The 12,227-nt window shown below is 43.2% G+C and overlaps 1 protein-coding gene across 1 annotated transcript; it reads left to right on the forward strand.

The window, feature by feature from the left end:
• The first annotated feature begins 239 nt into the window (after positions 1 to 239).
• LOC136653282 (vomeronasal type-2 receptor 26-like) lies at positions 240 to 6,703 on the forward strand. The gene is made up of 6 exons (XM_066630193.1): positions 240 to 382; positions 487 to 778; positions 2,555 to 2,911; positions 3,566 to 3,793; positions 4,510 to 4,636; positions 5,802 to 6,703. Exons 1-6 carry the CDS (start codon positions 240 to 242, stop codon positions 6,701 to 6,703), a joined length of 2,049 nt encoding a protein of 682 aa, XP_066486290.1.
• Positions 6,704 to 12,227: the final 5,524 nt, after the last annotated feature.

Consider the following 12,227-nt stretch of genomic DNA (forward strand, 5'->3'; position numbering starts at 1 on the left):
GGACTGCACCACTCCAAATTCCATCCACCGCAATTTGTCACCATAGCACATCCAAACTAACAAAAGTACTGATTTTTGGAAGGTGGTTGTAATCTGGTAGATGGTGGATGAGAGGGAGGAACTGGGAATCCCACATCAAGGTTTACCCTGAGATGGCAGTGAAGTTTCTCTTGTTTTTGCACTTTCTGTCGCCGTGGCTGCCTCAAACTGTTGGCATGGTTCAGACTGTTATGTGTACCATGAATGATCCCTTCCATCTCCCATATGAGTATTATCAAACAGGGGACCTCAACATTGGAGCAATTGTTACTATATTTGGCTGCCTGTTTGATGAAGTATCTTTAACAGAAGATCCCAAAACAGGGATGATATATGAATTACTGTAAGATTATATTTTTCTTTCCTAGACTGTCTAAATGCAATGTCATGCTCTCTTCATGATGTATTGCGTATCTGTCTTTATATCTAATGTAACACTTCCTTTAGGGTAAAACCAAAAACTTATCAGCATATCCTCTCCATGTCATTTGCTGTGAAGGAGATCAATGCAAATCCCAAGATCTTACCAAATATGAGCCTGGGATTCCATATCTATAACAGTTACATAAATGCAAGGATGACCCAACAGAACACCCTCAGACTTGTTTCTAGTTGGAAAAGGGTGGTCCCTAATTTTACATGTGACAAGCAAAACAAATTGATGTCCGTCATTGGGGGTCTTGACTCTGAAATCTCCCTTCATATGGCTACTATCTTAGACATCTACAAGATTCCACAGGTAGAATCATTGTGTGGCCTATGAATTAACACAATATTGATCTTTAGCAAACATTTAGCAAACATTTTTATCATTTTTGTGGAAGAGAGAGTGGAGAAAAGTGGAGAGATATGGATATATAAAAAAGGAGATCCAGGCTGGGGATGGGTGGGTGATATTTTGTGACTTTCTTTCATATGTTTACAGTATTTGGAGTCATTCATGATCCCAGTGAACAGAATATCTGAAAATGGAAATAACATTGATGATCTGGGTGTTCCTGTCTTTTTATCATGCTGTACTTCAAAGTTGATACATGAAAGATTCTCATGCATTTGGAATTCATGATGAAGTTGATATTTCTGCAGTTGTGGTTCAGCGGAACTGTGTGATTCAACTACTTTTGGTTGAAAGCAAATCTGAACTTTCCAAAGAGCAAGCACCATCTTTTTTAGGTGCATGCAGAAACGTAGCTAGAGGGGTTGCAAAGCACTAAGTTTTGCAGGGAGCCTCCCCAGGATGTGCAATTGGCCCCTCCCCCTCTCCTTTGGAGCCATTCAGGTCAGGGGGAGCAAAACAAAGGCTCCCTGCAAAACTTAGTGCTTTGCACACCCATCTAGCTACACCCATCTAGCTACAGGGTGTGTCCCTGCCTGGTTTCTTCCTTTCATGATGAGATATCTAGAAGATAAGTGCCTGCCCAAGTATGCTGACTTTACAGAAGAAGGAATTCAGCAGAAAGAAATTTGGGATCCACTCCTAACAAGTTTTCTGGCGGTGCTGGGCACTTTCTGGCTGTTTCAAAAGGCATGTCAGAGCTTGCAGGCTGGCTGCTGCCAGGGAACAGAAGGGAGTGATGACCAGACTAGGAAGGAGGGTAGATCAAGATCAGGAAGCAGTGGTGCACGTCTAACCCCCATCCCTGGACTTAATCTGCCTTCACGGCTCTACATACTTGTACCAGCAATATCACAGGCTCAGGACTGAGTGCACCCCTTCAACTGGCAGGGGATTACCCTCAAACAAGGGTAACAAATTTCCCCTTGTCCTGAGGAGGCATCTGGAAACCAAAACATTCCTGTGGGAAGCGGCGGGATGCATGCTGCTACCTCTGCATCACTGCACTGGGAGTTACAGTGGATTGGGCTTCCCAAGGAGTAAGCAGTTTGCATGCACCCACAAAGTGATACAGTGGACTCCTCTCCCCACTTTGCAATGAGTTCATTTCAATCAAGTTACTTCAGAATGAACTCTCTGTAGTAAAAAAAAAAAAGCTCACTATATGGTAAGTTATGCACTTTACGGATAGTGATTGCCAACAACAGGAACTGGTGGGTGATGCAGAGATCAATAAGCAATGACAATACAAGCTTTTGGTAGCATCTCAGCCAATCACAGCATTTTTCCCATTGTGCTCTCTGGATGAAGGAAAGGATATAGCTGACAAAAAGTGCTGGTGCAACACAGGCCTGTTAGATAGAATCTCAGCCTGTAGCAACAGGATAACACTGTGAATGAGTGAACTGAGGGAAGTTGAGGTCTTGTAATTTGTGCTTTATAATTACTAGACAAGGCCATTCCAGTGCCCAGTAATGCACTGATGAATGATGGAGGTATGTGACAGACAGTGAGGTTATAGAAGTCCATTTGGCAAGTAATACTTTAAGATGGCTTTCATTAATACTATTTTAATACTTGCAGGATTTTCCCTTGGTTTTCACATCAGCAGCTCATTGGAATGAATCATTATACTACAGCTTCATTTCTGTCATCTGTTATGACTTTTTTTTTTCTTAGATTGCTTATTGTGTATTAGCTCCAATGATGAATGTTAAAACTCATCTACCTTCCTTCTATCGGATGGTTCCCAATGAAGAACATCAGTACAGAGGGATTGTACATTTACTTCTGCATTTCCAATGGACGTGGGTTGGGCTCATAACAGCAGATGATAAGAATGGAGAAAAGTTTGTGCAGACGCTGAAGCCAATGTTTTCCCAGAATGGGATCTGTACAGCCTTTAATGAAAAGACAGCAGGCTTATCTCAAGCTATGGATGCAATTACTTCAATTGAAACTCTTCGGGACCAAGCTGTTTCACTAATGAACTCCAAAGTTAAAGTATTTGTGGTCAATTCAAGTCATCAGACCACGGTAGGATTGACATGGTTGATGTATATGTATTCTTTATTTGAAGGTACCACACATTATTCTGCTGGAAAAGTGTGGATCATGACAGCCCAGTGGGATTTTGCAGTAGAGGCAGTGCTCAGGTCTTTAGACATTCAATCCTTTGATGGCACCTTATCTTTTTCAATACACTCCAGTGAAGTCCTGGGTTTTCCAAAATTCCTCCGGACTCTAAGCCCTACCTTGACAAAGGGTGATGGTTTCCTCAGGGTCTTCTGGGAAGAAGCATTCAACTGCATTTTTCCTGATTCTAATGGAAACAAGGAAAATAAATGTAGATGCACTGGAGAAGAGAAGCTGGAGAGCCTCCCTGGAACTCTTTTCGAAATGAGCATGACTGGCCAAAGTTACAGCATTTATAATGCAGTCTATGCCATAGCACATGGTTTGCATAAGATTTATGCATCAAAGCCAAAACTCAGTGCACTGACAGACCCAGGAAGACAGGATGATTCAAATCCACAACCTTGGCAGGTAGTATTTTACATGTGGAACAGCTATCCTGTAATGGCTGACCTAAGTTAAATGAGTCCTTGATTCAAATAATGGTAAAAAGAAACCCAAAATGGCACAGAATATGTCCTTTGCCATAAGCACTTCCTTCTCTCCCATGCACAGCTTCACCGTTTCCTGAGGGACATCTCATTTAATAACAGTGCTGGGGACACGGTGTCGTTTAACGAGGATGGTGAACTAGCCTCTGGTTTCGACATTATCAACTGGGTGACATTCCCCAAGCAGTCCTTCCAAAAAGTGAAAGTGGGGTGGATGGATCCACACACTTCCCAAGACAGAATGTTCATGATGAATGAGAAGGCTGTTACTTGGCACAGCATGCTTAATCAGGTAGGATTCCTTGACACTTTTATTAATTAAAATTAATTAAAATGAGTAAACTTTGTATTAATTAATGGCCTGATCCTAACTGGGATTGGACCAGCACATGGAAGAATTTATGACAGTGGAGCAGAGTCCCACTGTCTTTAAATGACTACTGAAGATACCTGCTACTTGTCACCGGTAGCCATATTCAGAGCCTTGCTGCAAGAGGCAGCAGCACTGGAGAAGCACCTGGGAGAGGTTTGCGCCTTCAAGAGCCTGTAAGCCAGCAACAGTGGTGGGGATGTGAGGAACTGGACAGGGGTGGGTGGAGGAGGGAGGAGACAGGACCTTCAGGAAGTGTGTTATGGGTGGGTGGGTGGAGGGCAGGTATCAGCATAGAGAGCTCTGTCAATATCATGTCCTCAATTATTTTAATTATTTGATTTCAGAATTGTTACTGCCTGGGGGTAACTCTGATTAGAAGGTCATATTGAATCTGTATTTTAAACATTGTATTTATACTCTTGAAAACACAATGTGAAGTCCAATTCACTTTTTCTGGAGCTTGGTTCATCTCCCTAGTGTTGAACTTTCCTATCTAACTGCATTCTTGTCTTTTCCTCATTGCCTCTTCCTCACTGAGTTATAACCCTTGCCTGATTCTTCATAACATGGAACTGTAGTGTCATTTGCCGGGAAGGTAAAAGTAGCTTACATTTTTTTCCTGTGTTCATGAATAGGTCGTGCCCCTTGCAGTGTGTAATGACAACTGCTATCCAGGTTACTACAAAGAAAAGAAGGAGGGGGAGCCGTTCTGTTGCTACAATTGTGTTCCGTGTCCCGATGGAAAGATTTCTGATCAGAAGGGTAGGTGATACATTTTGTAGTGCGATAAATTCTCTCTATATACTGGTTTTGCTTTATAATATTTTAAACTCTACACAAACAAAAAGAAGTCACTCCATGACAGAGATCCATAATATCGTTTGCAGCTACAACACCAAAGAAATATATTTGACAAAGACGCAAATCAAATCAGTGTTCACAGAGGGGGGGGGGCTTGAATTATACTCTCAGAATGAAACAAAAAGGGTCCACACTTATGAACATTTGTGCCACAAAAAGTAGAATCATGTCTGATATTTTCTGGTGAATTTTAGAGGGAACTTTTGTAACTGATTCGTTTCATCCTCATTTCAATCCTAGAGGAAAAAAAGGTTACTGCACTTTATATGCATGGATCATAGGGAAGATGAAGAAGATTTGTTCTTGGTCATTCCATAGGGTTGGATCAAGAGAAATGACTACAAGGGAGATTATGCTTAAACATTAGAAATAACTTTCTTTTAATATGAATGGTTAGGCAGTGGAACAGCCCGACTTGGAAGATGGTAGACTTTCCATCACTTTAAGCATAGACTGCATAGCCTTCTAGTTCGGATATTATAGTTGTGGACAGCTGGAATGAGGTTGGACTTGGTTAACACAAGTCCCACCTCCATGATGTTATGAAAGACCTCAGTCTGACTCTCATTGGATTAATTTGAGAATAAGCCGAAAAATAAGAAAGCTTGCTAATTTTGTTGAGGCCAATGTTTCATGCTGCTCAATAGAGAGGTAGCTCTGAATTGAGGCTTGCCAGCTCAGATTGAAGTAGACCACTGGAGGATGGAGTTTTCCCCAAAAGACATATGTATGACCTTCAGAAAAATTCAGTTTATGAGTCATTGCTTTGCTTTATACTGGCATGTGACTAGGATGATAGCACTGAACTACTTTGCAGGAAAGTTATGAGGCTATGTTTCTATCACTGAAGTTAAAATTTGAGACAGACACAATTTGGGGTGACAGAGTGGAATGCTGAGTTCTACTCAATGACTTTGGTGTTTATGGTCAAAGCACAATAACAATTGAAAGATGGGTAGTTTCTGGAGAGCATCAGACTGGAAATGGATATGTTGACTTCAGTGGACACAGGGTGATATAACTAACTAGACAGAGAGATAATGATATATTCTCTTTTATTTTTCAGACATGGACGACTGCTTCAAATGTCCAGCAAATCAATTTCCAAGCAAGAACCAAGAACAATGCCTTCCCAAGCTGCTGAACTTCCTCTCTTTCTCAGAGAAGCTGGGGGTCATTGTGGTTACTTTAACTATGTTTTTTTCTCTGATCACAAGTTTGGTGCTTGGACTGTTCATCAGGGATAAAAACACACCTATTGTCAAAGCCAACAATCGGGACCTCACTTACTGTCTCCTTATCTCCTTATTACTTTGCTTCCTTTGTTCCTTGCTATTTATAGGCAGACCTTGTTCAGTGACCTGCCTTTTACGGCAAACTGCTTTTGGAGTCATCTTCTCAATAGCCGTGTCTGCCATTTTGGCTAAAACTACCACCGTGGTCCTGGCATTCATGGCCACCAAACCAGGAAACAGGATGAGGAAATGGGTGGGGAAAAGATTGGCCAACTCCATTCTCATTGGGTGCTCCCTGATTCAAGTCAGTATTTGTGCTGTCTGGCTGTTTACGGCTCCTCCATTCCCAGATGTAGACATGCAATCCCTGGCAGAAGAGATGGTAGCAGAATGCAATGAAGGCTCAGTGGCCATGTTTTATTTTGTCCTGGGTTACTTGGGATTTCTGGCTTTTGTCAGCTTTGCTGTAGCTTTCCTAGCCAGGAAGTTGCCAGACAGTTTCAATGAAGCCAAGTTCATCACCTTCAGCATGTTGGTCTTTTGCAGTGTGTGGTTGTCCTTTGTTCCATCTTACCTGAGCACCAAGGGCAAATCCATGGTGGCTGTGGAGATCTTCTCCATCTTGGCTTCCAGTGCTGGGTTACTGACTTGTATATTTTTCCCCAAATGCTACATAATTATCCTGAGACCTGAACTGAACAGCAAAGAGCAGCTGATTAGGAGAAAGCAGTAAGAACCAAAAGTTGAAATCCTCTACACAATTCTCAGATAAGGTTTCACTGAATTCAGTGAGAATTACTTCCAAGTAGATTTGCACAGAATTGCACTGCATGTGCTACTGACATTTGTTCTAGTGTTCTTTTCATTATTTCATGCTTATCTTGAAGCACTCTTCTCAGTTTCTTCTTACCCCCCTAACAAATACTGTCTTTAAAGCATCAGTGCATCTATAATATGGTTTTATGCTTAGTCAATTCATATTCTTTTCTAAGTAAAAGTGATTTAGGAATATGGCCACTATCAGTAGAAGTCCCTTGAGTCCCTGTATGGGTTTTTTGTGGGATCTGACTGGACATCCCTCATTTCTCCCTCATTTCTCCCTCATAGCCGTCTCCTAACCAACTTTCCAGCACTGATGCAATGCAATGCATCTCTAACATACCTCCTTCTCCAGTGCCTTAGAGGCCCTCCACAGGTGTCTGGAAGCAACTCACTTTCACAAACCCAGAAGTAAACCATTAATGACTTCTGGAGGCATGAGGAGGCCTGCCGAGGCCTGTGGAAGCCTGGTACAGTCTCCAATTGCATACAGAGGGCTCATGTTTGGAGCCAACTGGATGCAAGGGCAGGTGGGAGAGCCCAACTCAAGACCCACCACTCATTGGGTAGTGACCCACCAAGCGGGTCACAACCCATAGTTTGAGAAACCCTACTCTAGCCTATTTCCATACTGTACTCCTGTTAATTTCATCCTCAGGTCCTTCCATGTCATGTATGTCAGCCCTCTGACCCTGCCCCTTGAGATGCAATCTCACAAATATGTTTTCTTATTCTTCCTGCTTTAGACGAATGCTTGGTAAAGAACAATACTTTGGGGATATGACTTTGAAGCATGTAATTACCTCAGATTGCTAGCATCTATTCCTGGCCTTACCAAAACAACGTGAATTTTCTGAGGCCACAATCAGAATCACAGTGCATGACAGTCTATAAGATATTCCTGTGATAGTCATACCTGGGGTGTCAGATTCTGAATGCACAGGACTGCACCATTCCAAATTCCATCCACTGCAATTTGTCACCATAGCGCATCCAAACTGACAGAAGTTCTCATTTTTGGAAGGTGGTTGTAATCTGGTAGATGGTGGATGAGAGGAAGGAACTGGGAATCCCACATCAAGATTTACCCTGAGATGGCAGTGAAGTTTCTCTTGTTTTTGCACTTTCTGCAGCTGTGGCTGCCTCAAACTGTTGGCATGGTTCAGACTGTTATGTGTACCATGAATGATCCCTTCCACCTGCCATATGAGTATTATCAGACAGGGGACCTCAACATTGGAGCAATTGCAACTATGTTTGGCTGTATGTTTGATGAAACCTCTTTCACTAAGGATTCAAAAGCAAAGATGGTAAATGAACTTTTGTAAGGAGATTTTTTCTTCTTCTATAGCATTCACTAGGACAGAATAAGAGCACAAACATGCTTGCTTTAAGCAGTGGAATTTTCAGCAATCCATATAATGCTTTACAGCAATGTAACACTGTGTTGTTTTCTGGTTCCAGTTGAACAGACTGCATCCCCACTGTTCTCCCATCACATCACATTCTTCCATGTTAAACTTTTCTTAAAGTATAACATTCTTCCATGTTATACTTTTTTTAAAGTATATTTTAAAGTATATTCCGAGACACTTTCAGTCTTCTCATATCATACTTGCCTTCCTGCCTGATGTTATCTTTGTGTTTTTGAAACAGCCATCATATAAAGCAGGGGTGCCCAAACTCCGGCCCTGGGGCCACTTGCGGCCCTCAAGGCCTTTCAATGCGACCCTCAGGGAGCCCCCGGTCTCCAATGAGCCTCTGGCCCTCCAGAGATTTGTTGAAGCCCACACTGGCCCGATGCAACTGCTCTCAGCGTGAGGGCGACTGTCTGACCTCTTGCATGAGCTGTGGGATGCAGGCTCCCTCCATTGCTTGCTGTTTCATGTCTGTGATGCTGTAGTGGGAGCAAAGGAAAGGCCAGCCTTGCTTTGTGCAAGGCCTTTTATAGGCCTTGAGCTATTGCAAGACCTTCATTCATTCATATAAGTCCATCTTTAATATATTCATTTATGTCAACTTATGTAAATTTATTCAAATTTTAAATTTAAATTAATTTCCCCGGCCCCCGACACAGTGTCAGAGAGATGGTGATGTGGCCCTCCTGCCAAAAACTTTGGACACCCCTGAATTATAAAGCATGCTTCAGTCTAGAGGTTCAACAAAGATCACAACACAAACATAACATTCCTAAAAAAACAATTAGAAAGCAAACCTTAGTTTGAGGTGTTGGGAGAGATCTGGGTGGCAAATATTTTGTGAAATGAAAGCAGTCAAGGTGATAATACTAATCAATCTTCCCTACATAACCTACACAATTCACAAGAAAAGTCATTCAGGTTATTAATGGGTTCAATAGAATTTAAATCACTATATTGACAGCCCACGCGTATGATTGGGCAGTGCTCTCAGAACCTGCAGCATCATGAAATGTTCTTGACAAGGCTGCTGCCAGAAACCGTGGCCTGCCTGGAGCCCCCCCCCCCCCCAAATTGGTAAGTCAGCAGCAGCGGCAGACTGTGGGCAGGGAGGGGGAGGAAGGACTGGGGGTATAACTTGAAGGGGAGAAAGGAGGAAATGCGGGTGGAAAGGAAACAGAACGGGGTGGGTGGATCTGGTGGCAATGGTGCATGCCAGATCTTATGCCTTTTTAACCTCCTGCCCCTTTCTTGTCTTGGACATAAACCATCAAAACAGTTCTGTATGTCCAAGGAGACCCATATGTGGGCCCAGGGTTTACAAAGATGTAAGAGAAATAATTTTTATTCGCCTCCCACTTGCCCCCATGTTGCCGCCGCCACCACCACTGAATACAGTACGTGCCTTCAAGATGGCAGCAGCTGGTGTGCATCCTTCTCCGACAACCATCAATCAACCGTGGTCTGTGGTCACTTGCACTGCTTGCTCTGCAGCCCTCTGGTTAGGTCATCTCCTCCAAGCCCCTAAGCCAAGGGACAAGGGGTGGCAAGTGACCACAGACTGCGATGACCACTTTTGGCTCCAGTCTCTCTCCAGTGAAAAAAGTGTTGCTTTTTGCGTGTGCCACTTTTTTGCTGGAACAAGGCTGGAGACGAAAGTGGCAATCACAGTCTATGGCCACTTACCTCCCCCTTGCTCTTCCCTCCCCCCAAGCCAAGGAGCAAAGGGTGGTGAGCAGCCCCTCCATTTAAAACAAAGCAAAACAAAAACAAAACAAAACACCACTTTCCATTTTTTTAAAGGGGGTGTGATGTTATCCCTGGAAGTGACATCACCCAGATTTGACATCATTTCCGGGGGAGACATACTGACCTCAGCTCCGGGTACCAAAAAGACCAGCTATAACACTGGTCACAGCTGACTATTGTCCCTTTGGAGCATTCCTACCCTGACTCCAGGTTATAGGTCTTCTGCTCGAGTCTGCAAAAGGGGGGAGACACATTTTTGAGTCAGTGGCTCAAACTTGAGTCTGTGCCCAAGTCAGTGACACGCCTGACTTGAATGCACACGAGTTTACAAAAACACATAGTTTTGCGAATCGTACTCAGGCCACCTGACTCGAAGTCCCATCCCTGCTATTGGATCCTTGGGTTGGGCAGCTAGACAAGATCAGGGGATCCACAATCTTTTTTCTACAATGCTGATGAGCACCAGTGGACTTGTGCCAGAGGTCAAAGGTAACTTAAACATTCTCTTCAGAGTATTTAGGGTTACAATCCTATGTACACTTTCCAGCACTCCCCAGTGAATGCAATGGGACATGCATCACAGTAAAAATGCACAAGATTAAACATAAGAACATAAGAACAGCCTCACTGGATCAGGCCATAGGCCCATCTAGTCCAGCTTCCTGTATCTCACAGCGGCCCACCAAATGCCCCAGGAAGCACACCAGATAACAAGAGACCTCATCCTGGTGCCCTCCCTTGCATCTGGCATTCTGACATAACCCATTTCTAAAATCAGGAGGTTGCGCATACACATCATGGCTTGTACCCCATAATGGATTTTTCCTCCAGAAGCTTGTCCAATCCCCTTTTAAAGGCATCTAGGCTAGATACCAGCACCACATCCTGTGGCAAGGAGTTCCACAGACCGACCACACGCTGAGTAAAGAAATATTTTCTTTTGTCTGTCCTAACCCGCCCAACACTCAGTTTTAGTGGATGAGCCCTGGTTCAGAAATTATGTGAGAGTGCAAAGAGCATCTCCCTATCCACTCTGTCCATCCCCTGCATAATTTTGTATGTCTCAATCATGTCCCCCCTCAGGCGTCTCTTTTCTAGGCTGAAGAGGCCCAAACGCCGTAGCCTTTCCTCATAAGGAAGGTGCCCCAGTCCCGTAATCATCTTAGTCGCTCTCTTTTGCACCTTTTGTACAAAAAAAGATTGTGCTGTAGGACTCTCTGAGCTGAAGTTGGAATCCAGAACTTAAACAAAAATAGAACCAGAAAACATTATGTCATTTTGCACAATCAACATTTCAAGTTAATTTAGAGCTCTAACAAAAATGAAACAGCAAAACTCATAATTGGTGAGCCATTTAGGAATGGAACTGGCAATCATGATTGACAAATTGAGATTATTGACATTATTGTGGTACTGACACAGCATTTCTCTTACTTTTAGACATGGGCGACTGTTTAGAATGCCCAGTAAACCAATTTGCAAACAAGAACCAAGATAAATGCCTTCCAAAGACTCTAAACTTCCTCTCCTTCAAAGAACCTTTGGGGATGACTTTGACTTTCTTGGCTCTATCTTTCTCTGTGGTCACTGCTTTGGTGCTAAGAATTTTCACCAAGAATCAGAACACTCCTATTGTCAAAGCCAACAATCGGGACATCACCTATTCCCTGCTCATCTCCTTACTGCTCTGCTTCCTCTGCTCTTTGCTGTTCATCGGCAGGCCTCAGGCAATGACGTGCTATTTAAGACAAACTTCTGTTGGTGTCATCTTCTCAATAGCAGTGGCCTGCATATTGGCTAAAACCTTCACTGTGGTTTTGGCATTCATGGCCACCAAACCAGGATCTTGGATGAGGAAATGGGTAGGGAAAAAGTTAGCAAACTCCATTCTCATTGGGTGCTCTCTGATTCAAGTCAGTAATTGTGTTGTGTGGCTGCACACTTCTCCCCCATTCCCAGATGTGGACGTGCACTCGCTGGCTGAAGAAATCATACTGGAATGCAGTGAAGGCTCAGTCACCATGTTTTATTGCCTTCTGGGCTACCTGGGATTTCTGGCTATTGTCAGTTTCACTGTAGCATTCCTAGCCAAGAAGTTGCCAGACAGTTTCAATGAAGCCAAGTTCATCACTTTCAGCATGTTGGTCATTTGCAATGTCTGGTTGTCTTTTTCCCCATCTTACTTAAGTACCAAGGGGAAATTCATGGTGGCTGTGGAGATCTTCTCCATCTTGACCTCTGGTGCTGGATTTGTATCTTTTTCCCCAAATG

Source organism: Tiliqua scincoides, chromosome 5 (assembly GCF_035046505.1).
Source record: "Tiliqua scincoides isolate rTilSci1 chromosome 5, rTilSci1.hap2, whole genome shotgun sequence".
Lineage (NCBI taxonomy): Eukaryota > Metazoa > Chordata > Lepidosauria > Squamata > Scincidae > Tiliqua > Tiliqua scincoides.

Excerpts from the sequence above, each read along its gene's own strand:
- LOC136653282 (XM_066630193.1), top strand. The coding sequence starts at position 240 with ATGAATGATCCCTTCCATCTCCCATATGAGTATTATCAAACAGGGGAC. Across the intron at positions 383-486 it reads GGGATGATATATGAATTACT|GGTAAAACCAAAAACTTATC; the intron begins GTAAGATTATAT and ends CACTTCCTTTAG. Across the intron at positions 779-2,554 it reads ACATCTACAAGATTCCACAG|ATTGCTTATTGTGTATTAGC; the intron begins GTAGAATCATTG and ends TTTTTTTCTTAG.